Consider the following 20,732-nt stretch of genomic DNA (forward strand, 5'->3'; position numbering starts at 1 on the left):
TATCAGCCTATAAGATGTATGGGCTTCTGCACTGGTCTGATACTTTTCTTATACAACCCACAGATAAACCTATGAAACCAATACTATTGCCTATAGGACAAATATGTACCAGTCTATAAGATTTATGAGTTTCTGTATAAGTCCCATAGAAATGCAGATACAACACATAGAATACCTACAGAACTAATACCGATTCTTATAGAACCGATAACGCTCCCTATTGGTCTTTTTTGCTAGGGGGCCAACCGGTTTTCCGAACAGGTCACGGAGTTTTTGTTTGCAAACATCCCAAGAGGGTATATAGATCTGCTTCGTATGTTTCGAACCACACGCGTGCCGTGCCAGTAAGGTAGAAGATGACATTGGCCAGCATCAGTGTGGCGTCCCACCTGTTGTGCTGGCTAACACGCTCATAAAGCGAAAGCCAGTCCTCGCCGTCGACCTCGATCTGTACCGCAGAATGGGCCAGGGTCACGGGGGTGGGCTACGACGACAGTTGGAGTTGCGGAGGTAGATGGAGCCGCGTCGGTTGTCATCGTGACGGTTCCGAGGTGACGGCCACTGCGGAGATCCATGCGTCAGATTGTGTCGAACCCGCGACCTCCACCAAGATGTTACGGGGATGTACTGTGACGGCACTGCGATGGGCTGAACTCGACGCTAAGACTTCGGTAGCCGTGCAGAATCCACTCTCTCAGCGTCGTCGTCTTTGTCAGTGAGCACATCACTTTGGTCCCGCGTTTCCCGGTAACAATATCATGGATAAGAAAGGTCTGCATTTAGTACAAGAACATGCCGTATGAGCTCATGTATTAAAGGCCCACATAGTACTACATCAGGTCTAAGCTTGGTATCTAAATGAGAGAGCTAAGATGTCCATCTTTTGTGGCCCTCTTTTGCTTTCTCAGCAGTACTGCAATCTGTGTAGGAATAAGCATACAAGCGAAAACACAGAGCAAGCTTGGAACCTAGCCGGGAATGGCGCTAAAATGTAGCGATACAAATACAAATATGTACCTCCTGTGGCTCTTCATCACTAACGTGTGGATGCAGGCTCGAGCATTTTGGAGCAGCTTTGGGAGCAGTAGTGAAGCCATTTTGGAGCAGCTTTGGAGCAACGAAACGAGAGTTTTGGAGCATTTGAATTGTGTTTTGGAGCAAGTTTCCAAGGTCAAACGCCTTTGATAATTGCTTTTTTTTTTTTTCTGAAATACAAAATCTCCAATCTGATTCCTTTTTATGCAAGTTTAATGGCTTTCCAACTTTGCACTCACCTCTGACATGACAAACGGCCAAAGCATGTAAAGATGTATAATATAACACAGGCCGACCTCGGCAAAAACTTGGAACAGACTAGCAGCAAAAGTAACACTTGCTGGTGCGCTTCATACCTGAACATCTAGTCTGACCTAATGCATTTACCTATTTTGGCTTGATAGATTCAAATGTCCAGTCTACCACTTAGATTGGCTCTAGTAGCGATACTAACTTGGAATTCAGATTAATGGGCATGACATTTCTGCTCCCTATCTTGTGCATATCTATTTTATTTATTTAGAATATAGCTCAAAGCCCCCAGACATGGGGTATTACATGATCCCTTTTGATCCTATGCGTGGCCTGATAAATTCCTGAGCACATGGATATTTCGTCTGCCTAAAAGGCGCCTTCAGACCACAGTAACGAACATTGACAAGCTTGGCGCCAGTGCCGCTTCAGTGCTTTTTCCTACTGTGGGATCGCGGACAACTGCAGTACAACCTTGATCGTCTTGTCCGTTTGTAAATATGGTGGAGGTCTACAGGATTGGAAGCAGGCACGGGCATTTTGGAGAAGCTTTGGGCTACAGACAGATGGCATTGAAGGGTAGCCTTTCCATCCCGCAGCTTTTTTAATTCACTGCCTCCTGCCAAAAGTTTACCATTCTTTGCTTGAGCAATGCTTGGGCTCCATTTTAATATTTTGGCGCTAGGCCCCGTATACCTTTCCAACACTCTTGAGAAGCTTCCTAGTGAGTGACAGCTTTGGCATACGACCCATAACGCTTCAAGTATGGTTTTGTCTGCCGTAGGCCTGGCAAGCTTGCCAGACAAAGAAGATCGATGGTGAAGTACCTGCTTGTTTCCACAGCAGAACCATTAGAATATAACACATGGTCGGACAAGTTTTCTTCCTAACGGCTCACAATAGTTTGCGCTACCTGCTTCGCTTGCTGATCTCGCTTCTCTGCACTGGCGATTCAAAAGGCTGAGAGGAGGTGCTACGTCACATGCACAGTGCATTTTTTTTTTTCGCAATTATCTCCAACTGCCGGTGGCTCATATTAAATTTACTTGCGAACAAATATTTATTATACTCCATGCTTCCTTCCCTTACAAAAAGCTCATTTGTATTAAGACCAGTGCAAGATGCGTTATATCTTTGCCTCTGATGCAATGACATTGTTCCCGTGTTCTGCTAAAATTGATGGCAAAGCATCAAAACAGCCAGTTTGGAGCACTTTTGGAGCAATATTGCATTTTAGAGCAGAATGGAGGAATTGGAGCAGCACTTCCACCCCTGCGTGACTAATGACATCTGAAAAGTAATGCACCTGTGGACAGAGTTTTTGAACTTAACCGATTCATGTTATATGGGATCAAGCTAGTTGACGGCACACCAGACCAGGATGCGTCACGTTTTCTTTCATAATGGCACTCTTACTATTTTGTTAGTAGCTCTAGTGTTGATTTCAAAGTGTACATAAAAAAAAAATAATAATTTTTGGTTGACTTTAAAAATCAGTCTCTGAAACATTTTTTTTTAATATCCTATGCACCATTTTACAATCCCTGGAGAAACCGGTTTGACTGGGCAGTTAAGAGAGGAAGTCAACACTTTCCTGTGCTACGAGAGCAGCCCAGCTCCCTATTATGGCAGCGCCCTTCACCCCTTTGTAAAATCGTGTATGCGGGTGTCCTGAGCTCCAACCCAAATAAGCTGACTGACTGTTATCTAACCAACTACTTAAGCTTGTGCGACCAGCTTTGTACCTGCAGTACAACTGCGGGCGGTGAACTGGATTAGGAAGTTGCCGAAAGGTGCGGTCTGACAGCCACACCATGAAAAGAGTTTTTACCACCACCATCCATCTAAATTACTAGAGAATGCAGATGACACAAAACCTTGCTTTAAGTTTTTGTCGTTGCTGCAAACAGCATGCCTCTTCTAAATGTGTGCTTAGAAAAATTTACACAATTCAGGTTATCAGCGCACAGACAAAACTTTTCATCTTTTAATTTTTGTGGCTGCCATGAACCTGTCCAGACTGAGAAGACAATTTCATATAAGAAATTTAAAATTTAAAAATCTGAAAAACAAAATGTCTTGGTCTGCACTGGGCTTTCAGGAGTGAAACGAATGAAACGGCGTCAAAACAAATAAAATAGTCGTAAAGAAATCTCCTTCACAATATGATCAACACCTTGAAAACCAGAATGGAGAAAAGCGATCATCGTCTGAGCATTCTTCCGACATGCAAAGCCAACACAGGTCATGAAACAATTTTTTTTTTAATGCTTCTTGGTTGATTGCGGCACTGAAGTTTCCAGGCTGCATATAAAATGAGGTTATACAAGTGAATACAAATATTTCTAAATTTGTGCGATTTTGAAGTTAAATAGAATGATACAAGTCACAGATACCTTGTTTTATTGTAATCTGTGTAGTGTTTGTTTTTATACTTGTCTTCAATGTAGGCTAGGAGTATGTAATTTGTTTCACCTTTGTATGCCACACACAACTTCAGGCAGCCATAGAGCATTAGCAAATATTAAGGCAAGGATGAATTGTGCATTCCTGGAAGGAAGACTTTGTACAGGCCGTGAGAGCTTGGAAATGCCTTCTCTCTGGACTGCTGCATTCTAGTGCGTACTACTCAGGTGCATACAATAGACCCTTTGCAAAACTCTGGAAGTCAGCTTCCCTGCACAGCAAAAACCCCTGCACCATGGCGGCCAAACCTGATTTGAGAGCCGAAGTTGGGTGCAGTGCAGGAGACGTCTATGTGACAATAATGGCCACGTCCATTTCCTGCACACCTGTCTGTTTTTGCTGCCGCAATTATGGTATTAAGAGGCCATCGGGGAAGCCAGTTCCTCGCAAGTGCCATTCAAATCGCCTCTCCCGCCCCTTTGCTTCCTCCTCGTTATCAAAAGCGAAGGAAGTTCTGCTCACCAGGTTCATACATGATTATCAGGCTTGACACAGTATTCTGCGCTGCACCCAACTTCTGCCCCCCAAACAGGTTTGGCCGCCAAGGTGAAGGGGTTTTTATTGTGCAGAGAAGCTGAACCCCGAGTTTTGCAAAGTGTCTATAGCTCAGCTTAGAGTTACTGTATATGCTGCCAAAAAGGTAGCATTATTATATACAGTAACTACAGCTCTGCTAACAGTATGGCTACATCCACGAGCTGTCTAGCACTCGACTCCACAAAAGGCGCAGCATGGTTCAATTTTTTCTGTCGACACTCGGCCTACGCCGCAAGGGAAGGGAGGAAGGTAGGAGTGAAAGTGGAATGAGAGGAGAAGCACAAACAGTGTAGAGCTACGGAGTAATTTCGACCACCTGGGGACATTTAAGTGCACTGACGCCGCACAGCACATGGGCGCATCTCCATTTCGCCTCCATCGAAACGCAGCTACGCAGCTGCCGGCGTTCGGTTTCGAAGGTTTCGAACACGGGTACCACGGGGGAGACTGTAGCCTTCCTCCATGTCCGGCACAGTAAGTGGACATTTTTATCAACTCGAGGTTTTGACAGCGGTCGAATCTGACGTGAACTATCAACTGAAGAGTCAGTTAACAAGACGCCATAAAACATAGCAGCACAAAACAAAAATTCATACTCTTCACCAAGGTAGACCAGGCAAGGTATATGGACCAGGTAGACCAGTAGATTTCTCACTAGAGCTCGGTCTAGACTCGGAGCAGCAAACGCTGTTCCGTGTTTGAAGATTTTCCTTTGTATTTGTAATAAAGTGTGTGGGTATGACGTTATGCTTTTTTTTTTTCATGTTCAATCAGTGCAGAGATACATACTACCATACTACGTACTACTGGCTCATACATGGCGGAAGTACCTTGGCTCATATATGAGCATGAAGAGCTATCATCATCATTATATCTCGAGTGCACGAGGGCGCGACGTACAAAGCGCGCTGCTCGCGCCTCGCGCTCACGGCTTCTCACGGTGTCGCGCTGCATAGAACCAACGGCTGCCAGCAGAACGCTGGAACCCCTTTGACATCGTTTACAGCAAGAGGAACGGACCAGAAGCAAGCTAGACTGTCGCCGCGGTAAGAAATGTCTTCTCAACCTCTTGAGTTATAGTTAGGAAGCTGGCGGGTTGATCACTTTTGAGGTATAACAGGCGATCTATCGTATTCGTTTCAGGCAGCAGTGGTTAAATAATAGCTTTAGGATAGGGGGCCCTGACTCATGTTCACTGCTAACAAAAGGCTCACGAAACTTTTGTATTTTCAAGAGGTTTTAGTTGAATGGGTGGACTTTCATCAAGATAGTAGGAAACCCAAAGAAAGGAGAGCTAACGTGGCATTTTAGATTGTTGATAAGACATGAATATATATATATATATATATATATATATATATATATATATATATATATATATATATAAGCGCACAGTCTGACAAGGACAGAGAAAAACGGGGGATACACTATAACTTGCGAAAATTTATTATGAACCGCAGAGCGGTGAAAATGTAAGTCTATGCTTGACCGTGCTTGTTCAACCAGCCTCCCCCCCCCCCCCCCCCCCAAAGAAAAAAAAAAAAAACACGATTTCTTCGAGGATAGACCCCCCCCCCCCCAAAAAAAAAACTATTCGTTTGGACGCATCAGGTATGCACATTTGTCAAAAAAAAAAAATGCAGGTGCTGACTAAAGCATGTACAAGATCTGTGTTTTCCAAGCTTCAATGGTAGGATCCGGCAACCTTTTTCTCCTCACTGCATGGTTGTCTCTCAGCGAGTTAAACCGTAATTCTTGCTGAGAGATGACTCTGAACTCAACCTAAAGGTAACATACACTCACTCGGCAGGAAATGATTATGGGACTGCATAGTCTAACCGTTGCCATACTGTCACTGCCTGGCTCTGTTCATGGCTCGTTCCGCGGCTATTAAGAATCAAAAACATCACGTAATGCAAACTAAAGGGGAACACACACCAGGAAAGATGAGTCATTTATTTGAATGTTATGAATTTAAAAACAATTAAGAAAAAATTTCACTCAGAGGATTTTAACAAATCTTTCACTGCTGAGATAGTGTTAATCTATTGCGCCACAGAAGCAACAAAAAGGGCTTTAAATGCGCTCTCGTTTTGACGATATTTTCGCTATTTGTCTCCAGGTGACACTGCTCAGAGAGGATGTCATAAATCTAAAAATCAGGTGTAAAAATTGTTTGGTACTTTGGTGAAATCAGACCATTGAGTCTAATTTTGCCAGAAAAATTCCCATCTGTGTATTTGGAACCATTTGGATGCCACTTTGAATGGAAGTGTGTTTTTAAAAAAAAATTGAATAATTACATTGGACATTTCAGGTTGAGCCTATGGGCCTGGTGTGCTCATAAAGGGTAGAAAAAGTTGTTCTCATCTCATGTAAGGCACTGGAAGGAGCAGTGAGGTGTCGGTTTTCAGATAGCATCACTGCCATAGAACAAAGATTCTTTCTGCTGCTGTTCTACATTCAACCATACACATGTATGCAGCGTGTGTGTGTATGTTGCAAAGAAGGAGGAGGAGGCGGAAAGGCAGGGAGAGTGTGTTACAAAATACATGAAAAACAAAGCACCTAAATCCACTACTCATATTCAGCTGGGAGGGCTTTCCTTTGCCTGGACTCGCCGGCCTACATGCACGAGTGCTTCTGATGGCGGCACTTGGTTTCAAGCCCTTAGGTCTTCACACTAACAGCATGACACACTGAGTGGAAGGTGATAAATAATGAACAAACTGGGCTTTGCTCCCAGTGGCAGTATGCCGACAAGCTAGACCCATCCCCATAGCGAGCACAGAGGGCAGCTGTCACAGGGAAAGCATGTTTGAAAAAAACTCTTCCACAGCAGGAAGACCACGGATTCCTTGCAATGATCATATCGGATCTCCTTGAGGTGCCCGTGGCATACATGAGCGCATGCGGCAACACTGCTCTGAGCTCTGTAGGGACCCACCAGCAGGGACCACGTCCACCGCCATTCATTTTCTTTACCACTGGCTCAGTCCAAATGAAGGGTTGTGCTTCAGCGCAGTCTCAAAAAAAAAAAGTGCAGGGCTGGCATGGCTGGGCAAGCTCTTCAGTGTGTGCAGCTATATGGTTTTTTGAGCGCTGAAAATGTTGACACGTTTTTAAAACAAGTTAGTGTGCAGATGCAAATTCCATATGCTCAAAGACGTGTATAATATGGGCGAATAAGTTTTCAACGAGCCTGTATCCTCTGATATTTTCAAGAAATGTGTGGTCATGTGGGTTGGAATTGAGGTTCATTCATTTATGTCTCGTTTCTTCACAGTGCGTGTAATCCAGTTTTCGATGTTGCCAATGCGATTCCTGTCTGGAAAGAAGCAGATATGAGATGTGAATATCAGATGCAGAGTGCCAATTTGGGCTAGTGTTCATGTCTGTTGTTGTCCTCTCTGTCCCCGTTCTTAATGCTGCTTTCTTGCTACATTACAAGATTGCTTGCTACAACACAGACTTAAGCACATGCTTAAAAAGCATAATCAAACCTCATACACAAAACAGTGACTTTGCACGCTGTGTGTCTCATTCCGATCTTGGGCAGCTTTTTAACAGCATTCCTGTTGGTATTGTGAAAATCAGAAGCGTAACAGTAAATGTAGTTGCGTGTTTCACAGTGCATTTTTCGTCTGTTCCTGGGGAAAGCCAGGATGGGATCCGAGCGCAGAATTGGTGGCACTGGTGTTGCCGGTTCCAAACAACCGCATTTTTACATGATGGCTCCCAGATGACGCTGCATCTACTGCTGAAACTGCAGCGTACCAGGTCCTTTAAAAGATTACCTGGCGACTCCCAACTGAAGTGGGCAAATGCATGTTGTTCACAGGCATGCTTGGATCACACAAACCGAAGGAATACTACAAGCATGAAGAGGGGGCACAAAACAGCACATGTTTACTGACATAAATGTTTTCAGCAAGCATATATAATGCTTGCATTGTTTCCGCCTCCTGAAGCCAAGTAGTGCTAGTTATGTGTAATGTTATTGCTTTTAATCATGACTGTAGTAATGAAACAAATGATAACTAAGCAAATTAGCTGCTGAAACCCTTAAATTTTGTAGTCGAATACAACTCAATCTGCAGTAACCGCAGCACAATTCCTCTTTCACAGAAAGCGCTCAGCTGTTAAGTGTTCTCTAGTTGCCTAAATAAAAAGGAAACAGTCGGGCCATATTATAAGTCCAAGAATTTTATTCATCTGGGTTTAGTGCAGTTAAATATCAAACTGATCAATCAAATATCAAACATTTGCTGTTCTTTGGAGTAATACACATGCCGGGAATGATTGCCTATAGTTAGCAGCTGCTGTATTTTTTAACTTGTGTTCTACAGACCATTTTTGTGGTGAGGAGGAAAATAGTCTCATACTCCGAGTGTACTGCACCACTGTTTCTCCCTGGTATATGGGGATGCGGTGGCAGTAGTGAGGGCATCAGTGTACACTACATAGAAAGTGCATGCGCTATGTAGTCTTTTGCACACAAAGCGTCTTGAATAGCCTGAAAGTGTCTAAACTGCTCAGCTGATGTGACAATAGCAGCTGGCGGTGCGATATGTACGCATTTTCACATACCTTATCCCTGTCCTTTTCTTCATTTCGCCCCCGTCTTTGCTTTCTCTATCTCCTACTTGTTTGTGCCATTTCAGCCGGCCGCAAATCAGGTGCTAACAAGCGTCATGGCTAGCAGTCCTTTTAAGAATGATGCAGGACTAAAATCACAATTTGCACAAAAAGATGTGTTTTTAAATTTTAGTTGTGTTTGATTGTGCATGTTTTGAAAAAATGTCTCACTAACTTTGGTTGTCATCTCCGCAGTAGTAGTATTAACATTAATATTTTTTTTGGGAGATGGGGTGCACTCAACACCGAAAGCGCCTATGAACGCCGTTTTCAAAATGCAGCCTCATAGCAGGCAAATAATTGAACACGGAGTGTATCTACAAGTTCCAGTGCTTGTTTTTCGTGCTCTCTAGCCAAAAGGACCTGCTGTCGAGAGAACAGCGGAGGGCTAAAAAGCAAAACGGAAAGAAAAGGCATATTTTGGGCTGTTGGAACAGCAGATTGATAAACCGAAATAGAAGCTTGGATTGAACCTTTGAACACTGTTTTCGCACCACTGGGAGCCAAGCTAAGCAAAGTGCTGGACAGCTTGGGGATAGAATATGGAGCCTGTACAAAGAGGGACACACAGTTAGTAACTATGTAAAGCATTTCACAAGTGCAGACAAGGGTGCTGGACAGCTATAAAGCTGAAAAAAGCAACCACAGGAAATGGACTATAACAACAAATGGACTATAAAAAAATTGTTCATAATAGCATATGGCTGCTCACAAGGTTCCTATGTTACTGCATTGTCACAACAAATAATAATTAGTTCAAACTAACTCAAATTTTTGTTTATTTATTTCCTGAAGTTCAAGGCCAACCTGCAGGATGCATAAACTATATATGAAAATGGATTAGGGAAAATGAGCCTTGTCATCACATGAAATTCCATCATAATGCTTGCAGTATGCAGCTTGGAACAGCAGTACTCAAGGTATCATAGAACCTTTGGATATGGTTGAAGCTAGACTAAAGTTTTAAATTGTTGTGCTGCTCATAGATTGAAACATAGTTTGAGTGTTGAATATTTCTGAACTTCATTTTTCTGCATCGCTTTTGCAGGAGGTTCATTAATAAAGAAGATGACAAGTCATGCACCGGTGCGTAATTGCATATTTATCTATTTTGTTCTTCAATAAAAGTGTATGTTTTCTGGTACAAATTTTGATGGCTTGTGCAAGAAGACTGGTTGCTGCTTTTAATATGTGGAGTCCAGCTTAATGCACTACAATATTGAGCTTAATCAAGGGTGTATATTTGTAGTACATTTTCCGTGCAGTTAGTCATAAAATGTCAGCTTAAAAAAATAGATAAATTTTGTAGTTTTTGCGTACCATTGTATTCTGTTAATTTACAGAACTTATGGACAAATATGCACAGTAGTAGGAAACTTGTGAACATTTGAACTGGTTTTATTAAGTGAAGTCATGTCCGGTTTTTTGTTTAATTTGAAGTGAATACAGTGGTGACCAAAGTAATCTTTTTTTTTTAAGTGCACTGCCTATAGTATTTATTGTTTCGATCAAAGCATTGACAAATTGGGTCGAGAGTTCAGCACTGTGTATTTGCACAACTGCTGCTGTTCGAGTCTGGTACAGTAAACTGATGATGTTTTGTGCTGATGTTCATTTATAGCACGTATCAACAGCCAAGTCGACCAGTAACGACCTTGACCCTCTTGTGGACATGTTGGAAAGATGCCTCAGAATTCGAACTACACCTCAGGAATTGCATTCTCCTACCTCAGACTTTATAGTCAATGTATTGCGTGCAGCCTGTCTGCCATTTGGCTTGAAGGAGGAAGCGATGAATGTGCCCCTTTTCCATTTGCCACCTGATAAATCACATATTGAGGACTCAGTGCCAGTGGTTCACTATTTGAAGCTGATGCAAGTCTTATTTTACCCCTTGGGCGTCACTGATATTGGCTTGACAGACCTAATGAAACCAAAAGCAAAACGCACTCGGGAGCTTCTGAAGATTCTCGTGGACAGTTGGCCACGCATGACTGCCATCTACACTAAGTATAAGGTCTGTTTTTCTCTTATTTTTATGTTTCTTGTGAAAGCAAATGCTTTGAATCATATATGAGTATCAAAAATCTAGGTACTTCATATCACAAATCATGTAACCTTGTGTTTGGTGCATCATAGAGTTGCTTGTGCGCCATAAAATTCCATATAAAAAACTGTTCTTCTAGATAGCATTTGCTTTCATTTAACCATATGGTCAGGTATCTATATTTCTCCACATAGTTAATCTTTGTTACCTGTATCTCTGTCGGGTCACATTTACCATCATCGTAAACCATTATCACCGATTTCTCTCTACTGAATTGCAGCCACAACTGAGCTCCCTGTGTCCCACAGATCCTCATTAACTCCTGCAACCCATCCCGCTTGTCAGCCAGCAAGGCAGTATCATCTGCGTACATCAATCTCGGTAGCACTTGTCTTACTTTTTGTCCTCCCTGCATATATCCCAAGTTTACTCTTGTGTCACTCTTTTCAAGCCACTTTTCCACCTGACTCATTATATCATGAATAGCAGGGGTGACAAGGGGCAGCCTTGCCTGAGTCCTTTTTTTATTCCTGCTATCTTTGTTTTTTGTCCCTCCAGTGTTATGATAGCCTCGTTATCTGTATATACCCTTTTTAGGAACCTTGTGACTTCGCAACCATTGTTGGGAATCAAAATTGGAAGTACAGAATAAAAACATTCAGCCACAAATTATTTATTAAACACTAGTTAATTCCAGATAGTGATCCTTTCTACTAATGCTATACACATTGTTCCAAAACAAAAAGACAATAGGAAAACAAGTGTCCCACCCCTTTAATAATAGGCTTTCATGCTTTGCCAGAGGTTGTCGTTCTGGGTGATACAGGCATATGAGTAAGCTAGTCAGTGCTTGCTTTTTTTTTTTTTTTTGTATGTGATGTTGAACCGCTGCACAGCTTGTGGCATTCATCCAATTGACTGTTATTTCTCCAACCAGGAAAAGGAAACGAAGCAGCTGCTGGCCAAGAATGAAGCAACTAAAATTGCAATCGCACTTTCCACCAAGACGGAAGAGGCAAAAAAGCTTGCTAGTTTTCTTATCAAGGCTTCTGAGGAAGCAGAGCAGATTGAAAAAGAACATTCCGCCTGCGACAAGTCTCTTCAAGAACTCTGTGACCGTAAAGCTGCCATCATGGCCTGACATTGAAGAGCTCGAGTTAGCTTTTGCTGCTTCTACCGAGGCAATAAAACAGGCTGAATTGGACATCGTGAAACTCAAGGAAGCCATAGAAGAACAGCGGGCCGCACTGTGCAGGTATGGGGGAATTAAATGTTAGCGCCTGTGTCATCTAGATCAAATAGGAATGCTACATGCATTTTTTAGCGCAAAACTTTAGAGGAGCTATATCGATAAAACATGGCATTATTGTGAGGTTGCGACAAGGAAAGAGAAATGGAGAGAGCACATAAGCGACAGAGGAGAACCAGTACCAGTGGAGAAAGGTAGCGGATGGTGTGCGAAGGTAGTGAGGAAATGTAGAAGGGCAGCATACACGAGGTAGAGAAAGAGCAGTAGGGGAAAAGAAAGGAAAAGTGGAAAGGAGAAAACGTGCACTGGAGTACAAGAGTAGAAAGTGTGTCAGGCTACGAAAAAATCAGCTGGAGTTAACTCCGCTTAAACTGGTTAAGACATGTGAAAGCACCGTTTTGGCGTGGTTTCGCTTGGTGGTTTAGGATTAGGACACTGGCACAGCGATGTCAGTGCTTGTAAAAGTCCGCAGGTAGTGAAAATTATTCCACAGCCCTCCATTATAGTACGCGTTTTTTCTCCCACCTTCTTTCCGTCCCATATGTGCACTTAGGTCTCGGCAAAAAGTGTGCAAGATACTGTGCGTTTTCCTTTCCCATATACGAATTTCAAAGTTAAGCAGACTTTGCTAGGCATCTGTGTACCGCGCAATATCGGTGCATGTAAAGATCCCCTAGTGTCGAAATTTCCACAGCCCTCTAGTACAGCATCTCTCATAGCCTGGAAAAGTGCAGTAGCTGCCTCACTGTCTGGTGGACACCTGCAAGAAGTGGGCATACAAACTTTAGACGACTTTGCTAGACTGTGAACCTCTGATTAGTGCTTTCACACTGAAACGGCAGCCCGCGCTGGTGGAGAGTAGCGGGGCTTTGACCTTCAGTGTGGCGAAAGTGGAAACAGAAGCACTGTGCAAGGAGGTGTAGTAGGAGTGAAAATGAGCAATGGCCATGTTTTCAAAGACTAGCTTAGGTTGCATGAGACATGCAAACGCTGTCATCTTAGCTGCTTATTTGTTACTCTGGTGTTTATGGCAGGCTGACACAAGGGTTTTCGTGAATTAAAATGAAAGAGCAGTGACTACATTGCAAGTTTTTGTAAGCTTTATGTGACCTAAACTTAATTTTCATGTAACAGGCTGCCATTGAGCTGGTTAAGCTGTAGCCAAAACAACATGAGAAGTGTAGTGATAAATTATTTACCATGCCTAGCCAATTTCTTGTGTTGAGCCATGTATACTGATGCCTTAAGGAGCATTTCATAGGAGAAAAGATGTAACCAAATATTTGGTCCAGGATGCAAAGTTTTTTAATGCATAGATTGTTTTGGCCCATGTGGACTTTCCTGGTGCAATTGGTAGCTGTTAAATAGCAGTGACTTTGCTAGAAAAACGGTATTTGCCACGTTAATGCCGTGTAATCTTATTCTTGTGGCTCCCTTGAACGTAGGCATTTGTTGGACGCAATGCCGACTGATCGACCTCTGTAATGCACACTTATACCGTAGTGACCATGCCTGCAAGTGTGACTCAGCCCTACAAAACTTTGGTGCCATTCACGTTTCCTTCTCAGGTGGCTGGGTGCTGTTGACATGAAGGCCCCAGAATAGAATATGAGTTACTTGGAACTTTTGCACCGATGTTTTGATCAATAATTCCCATACAAGGGTATGTGTACATTGCCTGAGTCACTGTGCTCGATGCACTAGTTCGCTGATGTGCTTCCAAGAGAATTGAAATTGTTAATAACAGGGCTGTCGTTCTGTCATTCCACCTGATGTCCACAACATCATTAATTGCCACTTTCTCTCTGTTTTATTAACACACTGTGCCACAAAAAATACTGAAGTCTGATTTTTTATTAAATGTAGAAAACTAAGGGGACATATATTTTTGAACCTTAATGAGCTTTCAGTACAATGATCTCATATATACTCGCCTTGTAGAAGCGTTCACTAATATTGCCGTACATGTAAAACATTTACCAGGTGTTCCAGTTCAGTGTAACCAAGATTTTAAAAGTAAATGGTAGAGCTAAACTCTGTGTTCTACATTCTCTTATGCTGCCTTGCCAGGCAATGGGGCGCGACCCGTTCAGCGTTGACGGTATGGTTCAAAGAAGTCGTTCCAGGAACCCACTGCCCGAGGAGCAATGGCCGGGGAAAGTGGAATGCCACATTGTATTCAGAAAGCATATTGGCCCCTCACTCTCTCACAGGGAAAGAAAAACTACTAAACGCTTGTAATGCGACCTCTGGCTCACAATCTTGCAGTCAGGTGACACGGGAACGGATTGTTGGCAAAATGAAAAGTAATAAATTTGCTCTGCAGGGCCGTATGATTTGTTTTAAACTGCTCCCGCACTGCATGCGCCTTGCTTGTGTGGTGGTGCGCTCCCACGCTAGCCCTGGAAGGACTTCAGCTTCACTGGTTGTCCCAGGTGACCCTCCTAAACCTTATGAGATGCCGTGCAAAAGGCGAGCATCCTAGCGTAGTGAATCTGACGGCTGTTGAGAGTAGTGTGACCTAAACTACAGTATTCTTTATTTTGTGCTCCCCAAAGTTAATTAGAAAGTCCTAATTTTAGTTAACTGAATCCTTCAAGAAAAAAGTTGTGCAGAAGCTTTTTAATTTATTGCTCGTTATCTTTTTAAACCAGTCATGGGCTGGACTTGAACGGCGGTTGCGGCACATGCTTTGTACAATGTGTGCTCTCGGGATGTTTTTTATCTGCTGCCGCCAGTAGGCAATCGTGGCACTGCTACCCTACCCTTCTTTTGCGGACGAAATGGCCGCTGGCGCGCAAAGCATCTTGACACTTGTGCTCTGGGATTTTGTTTTGGTGCGCTACAGAATGGCTTAAAATATACAGGTTGTTCAAGCCTGTGGCTGCAAGCATGTACATACGTTAAGCGTACGTTACTCATTTGTGAACCATATGTGCAGATGGTAATGAACACTGTGATCTTCCCCGAAGAGAAGCACACGCCTTGACAAAGAAAGGTTATAATGTGCCTCTGCACCGAAAGAGTATCGAGAGTAGATAAGCCGCGTAACCGAACCTATAGTGGGTCATTCACCGACCTGACTCTGTCAAGTCACGGGGAGATGCTCGTGATTGAAGACACGCACACAAGCAACCAGAAAATCGTCCGAACATGAAACGATGCTGCCGCTCAGCATGTTGCAAGATAGTGCACACAGGTGAAACTGGTACTCTGCCTCAGTCATGCTCCGATTGAAACTGGCTGGCAGAATGCGATGCACTGCATCGAACAATGAAATTAACAAAAACAGCAGACAACGCTCTCGCTTATATGCATCATAACAGGGCTCATGTTAACCTTACGCTTTGATGCTGCTAATTCACTGTTTGCAACATACAGAAAATACGACAGAGAATTGGTTTTTGAGATTGCACTTTAAAACAAGTCATGCACATTTAGAAATAACAAAAACGTATACTGATGCCTGATCATAGTCTTAACAACATTGAGATTATTTGTTAAGTGAGAACTTCATGCAGTTAACTGGGGATGTCAGTGACTCAATTTCTGCAGCTAAGGGAATTCATGTTAAGTCACTGGTGACTCGTATTATTCATATATCAAAAACATTATCATGTTAATCTTTGACTGTTCGGAAAGAATTAACTTGCATATGAATTACTTATTGGGACATACATCATTAATATTATGGGCTGTCGGCAGGCTATAATGTTAACGCAAGAAGTCTGCACGTACACTGCAGCTAGAGAGGAAGCCAAAGCTTTCACCCGTTGAGTCTGCATCTACTGATGATCACATTGACTACAGCTTGCTTTAAAGCTTTTTAATTTGGCATAAGCCCACATTCGCGTTCAGTTTACTTTCTGTGAAAAATAAGCATGCGAAATAAATTAAAGTACCACTTCTCCATTTAAGGCCTCAATGTATATTGTACACTCTGCATAGTTTTATGAAACGGGAGGGTGATTTTCTGCTTTGTAGTTTTTAGCCGCCAGCTCTATAAAGAAAATATGTTATATGTTTGAACTTCTTGAAGTAGGTGAACCCTCCACATTGTTTTGTCTTTATTTTGTTGCCCTGTATCTTATAAATGAGCTCTTTAAAACTTGAAACCAGGCGCGCACCAGCTGCCGCCGTAGAAACGAACACCCGGAATGGGGTAGGCCCGCCATGCGCCTAGCGGCGACAGAGGACACAAGTCACTTAGAAGAGCGCCCATTGTATCCGTGGCCAGTGTGCAGGCGGCACGAAAGCAATGGAAAGTGTCACGAAGCACAAACGGGCTCATTCAACACTACCTTAATAGGCTGACTACGTTTCAGTTTCGCTTCTGTGAGCTTCGCGCCAGTCAGCAGCAGTGGCGCTCATTGGCTACGCACCAGCCAGCTAACTGATCCCAGTTGCACGGAGTTTCAGATATTGGATTTTTTACGCGCTTTCAATGCGGTTCTTTGCTGCTCCCAAAGCGTGCTCTTATCAAGTGCCATGCAACGTGTCGTGCAGCGAGACCTCACACGTGCTGTGCCGCAGGCTGCTTGTGAAGCGGCACTCCATTTCTTTCTTTATGGCACACCCGCTACCACCGTGAAGAATGAGCGCCAGAGAGGAGTAAGTGAAAGCCGTTGGCACTCTGCCAAGTTTGCCCCCCCCCCCCCCCCCCCCAAACCGGTACAGCTAACATCAAAAGACACCCACACTGTGATGTTATCGTTGAGCAGCAGTTTGGCGCGCTGCCAAGAAATAGGCTGAGTGCTGCTACGGCACGAAACGGAGGGACCCGATAAAGACCGACACTTTTTTCTTAATTCTCAGCGGGAAAAGTGGGCGTTAAGTTCAATATGCGTTTGGGTTTATTACGCCAGTGAATACGGTAAATTTACCCCAATGCAAATAAATGGTTCCTGTCAGGTTTTTCGAGGCATTTCGATAATTCGAACTTCTTTTCTGGTCTCATGAAGTTCAAATTACTTAGCTTTTACTGAACTGTAGGCAGCCAGGGTCTGTAAATAGCGCTGTTTTTTATCTCTGAAGAATTCCAGTTGTCAAGTCGGTTCTTCTTGCTTCAGTTTGTGGAGCGCACAAACCTTATCTCTCTTTGAAAAGGACTTGTCTTTTTCAAAGCTCGACTCGGGTCCAGGCTGAGGACTGAAACATAGGCGCAGCACATCTACACGAAAGGTTTGAATGGATGGCATTGCGAATACCACCTCGTGAGCTGTTGACATTGCACTTCTTTACCCTGCCACTAGTACCCATGACTTGAACTGTTTCCATCCAATTTTACGCTTCAACAGATGATGGGGCAGTGGAAGCTCACCTTGAACTTTGTGCACATGAAGCACATATAGAATTACACTTGAGCCAAGCCAGTCATAGTCGTCACTTGGCTTAATTTTTTACTGTACAGTTTTATGCTAAAGATAAGAAAACAACAAAGCCGCAGTATTTATTGAACAAGTAAACAGTGTTGTACCATTGGCGACAGGAGGTGGAATGCAGACAACTGTTTTGGGAAGGTGATGCTGCAACATATGTTGTCAGCATATGGATATCCAAGTAATAGCATCAAGTATTAGCTATCGTTGGATAGCTTATATTGAATACATTTGCACTACACTAATTTCAGGTCCTAATTACCATTAATTGTGATTAAGAATTGAACTTTACAACGTTGTCATATATTATTGCAAAGGTCTCAACAAGTAGTGTCCATAGAAAAAGTGTTAATCCATGCAAAACCATGTAAATTTGAACTATTGGTCATTTAACTTGGTTCAACCATGGTTAAATCTTAAGCTGATAAAAAAAAAAAAGAACTGGGTTTTTGAAATGCAGTTTTTTGGCCACCTTAAAGTTACCTATCGCATGATCTGGAAACAGGGTGCTAGTCTTTCTCATCTCCTCTACTCTGCAGACAGTAGTAGCAGCTGGAGACAGGCTGCTACCTAAATCAGGTCACTCTGGCCACATAGCGCAACTTAATGGAGAGGCAACGAGTGCACTAGTCATTGTGGATGACAGGTGACAGCTGCAGCTAAGGGGTTGATTACTGCTTTGCATCAGTAACTGCACTGCAGACATGCTTGGTCATTCTAGGTGTTTTCACATGTAGGTTAAGTGCCGAGGACAATATATGGATCTGATTTGTGATAATACATTGCAGCTGCTTGGTTGTAGTTTTCCCCAGCCACCTAAACATACCGATCCCTGTTGATGGTGCAGGAAAGGCAGTGGAGCTACAAATGCTACAACTGATAACCCAACTCGCCGTGAATAAAGCGCTTAACTTTAAATTTTAAATTCTGCAAAATGCCAGAGATTGAGAACCACAGATCCATGAAATTTTGCGAGAGACCTGAAATTGCTTTTGGAATGCATCTCGCTTTATATTCTGATCTGTTATTGTGAATTCTTTTCCTTCTTTATCAATCTCTTCGGTGTAGCTAAAGAAGTGACCTTTGCCACTATGCTTAGGAGCCACTAGAAGTGGCCAGCTTTCTAATTATCATATGTTCGTAATTTTTTGGCACCTGCCAATTCTTAGCACCCTCCCCCCCCCCCCCCCCCCTTTCCCCTTCGCCCCAACGTTCGTGAAAGAAAATTAAAACAAGGTTTTGCATGCGAATCTCGGCCCCTGCCTTTTGCGAGGAAGAACACATAGAGCCGGAGCCGTCGGAAGTCCGGAGATGCTGCAGTGTCCACGGTGCGATCTCTGGCTTCTTATATCAATGCATTCTGGCCCTACACAACAGCTCGCAGCACAGACCGCCAAAAGACGGCCTGGAATCAACGGCCATTCGGCATTGCTCAGCAGGTTTCGCAGGCCTGTGTTGATTTGTTTCTTGGCAGCTGTTTGACAGCCATAACAGAAGTTTGATGAGGGTGCCCCAGCTTGAAGTTGAAGCAAACTGTAATTGTGCTTGCCGGAGATGTTTATCAAATTTGCTTGCCAAATAAAATTTTATGCCCATCTCGTCAAGATATTACCGCAATAATGGTGGTGCTGGCGACCAAAAGTTAATTCTATGTGTAATTTTAGCTGAAAGGTTTTGCTGGGAAAACCATTCTACGGCACGCACGTAATTGTGCAACACATTGTGCAACGCAGCCACAATTGTAACGTAGTTGTGTCCTTCGCGTGATACATTGGCTTTTATTTGTTTTCTCATAACGAAGTTCATCCACAGCACAAAAAATTGATGAATGTCGCACGTATTTATGCACGGCCACAGGTCGATGCTGACCGTGCAGTCGCGCACATTGACTGCGCACATCGACTGCAAATGGGTTGGTGCTGCACATTTCCATTTTTTTCAATGTCTATCCACATCGCACAGACTGTCCAGATAGTTCGAACTGTGTCTCATGATGTCGATTTAATGTTCACTGCTTCAGTGCTTGCATGAAGTAGAGTAACAGAGAAAACAGATAAGCATAAGTATAGTTGAACCGCCAACCACACTATTCAAAACTGGACACCAAGATGGCGTTTGTCGCACACTAAAGTCAACCTCGACGTCACGTTAATACCCCTTATTGGAAACTGGTAAAAATCCATAAATTGTTTTAAACAGCCAAATTAAAACTTCTAGCACATTGGTAATTTTGATGTCTTTACAGGTTGCAGAAATAGAAGCAGCTACATTACGCATTTATGAAGAAATTGACAAACTTCGGAAAGAACATGAGTAAAGAACGGCGTTGTCTGGAAGATGCTGAAGGAAATCCTGGTGATTGAGATGCTCCTTGGTCCAGCGTCCATGCACCGTTGTTAATATTTTTTTTTTTACTCACAACTGACTGTTCTGTGCGACCTGCGAGCTAACCACTAATAAAAGTGTCATTGTAGCAATTTATTCAAAAACTGGCAGCAGCAGATGTGTTCTGATGCTTTGCTATGGAAGTGTTGTAGTCATGTGTTCTGTACTTTGTCGCTCTTTGTTTGGTTTGAATCGCTGTTTATAACGGTGGGTTCATTTGGTGTACATAAATCACAGATCTCTTGTTTCTGTTCATCCTGTGAATGCTTGCAACACATGAAGAGACCCCGGAACTTGGTCAGTGTGGATTTGTCTGCACGACCTCATTCATTGTATAAATCCAGCTTTAGGCAATGTAAATATTGTCCACAATTTCATTCCCTTCATCCATGTTTTGGCCAAACAGGTGTGCAGTGTTATGCAAATAAAACAAGATCCAATTTTATGGTAAAGAAGCTTCATACTTTTCATAAATACTTAGGCATAATTGTTACTCTTTCATGAACTTGAACAGTTCTCTATGTATATCCATGTGAGTAGCATTGTAAAATGCAGTGATCCTTTTCCTTTGCAAATATTCCTCCATGTTATGTTCAACCCAGTGTTAGCAGTGGAATTTTCAACCTTTCCCCTGTTAATGTGTATGGAAACAGACTGAATTTGTTTGAAGATATGGAATCAAATACCAACTGAAATAAAAGCAAAACACAATTTAGCAAACTCTGTCTGTCTGTCTGTCTGTCTG

At 42.9% G+C, this 20,732-nt stretch overlaps 1 protein-coding gene across 1 annotated transcript; it reads left to right on the forward strand.

Annotated features, from left to right (window-relative positions):
• The first annotated feature begins 5,081 nt into the window (after positions 1-5,081).
• LOC146206674 (uncharacterized) lies at positions 5,082-20,702 on the forward strand. Its single transcript, XM_084591458.1, has 5 exons — positions 5,082-5,336; positions 9,977-10,014; positions 10,550-10,945; positions 11,913-12,230; positions 19,848-20,702. The coding sequence occupies exons 2-4, from the start codon at positions 9,997-9,999 to the stop codon at positions 12,114-12,116; spliced, it is 618 nt and encodes a 205-aa protein (XP_084447584.1). The 5' UTR covers positions 5,082-5,336; positions 9,977-9,996; the 3' UTR covers positions 12,117-12,230; positions 19,848-20,702.
• Positions 20,703-20,732: the final 30 nt, after the last annotated feature.

The sequence above is a fragment of the Amblyomma maculatum genome, chromosome 1 (genome assembly GCF_055883805.1).
Source record: "Amblyomma maculatum isolate TAMU_Amacu chromosome 1, ASM5588380v1, whole genome shotgun sequence".
Lineage (NCBI taxonomy): Eukaryota > Metazoa > Arthropoda > Arachnida > Ixodida > Ixodidae > Amblyomma > Amblyomma maculatum.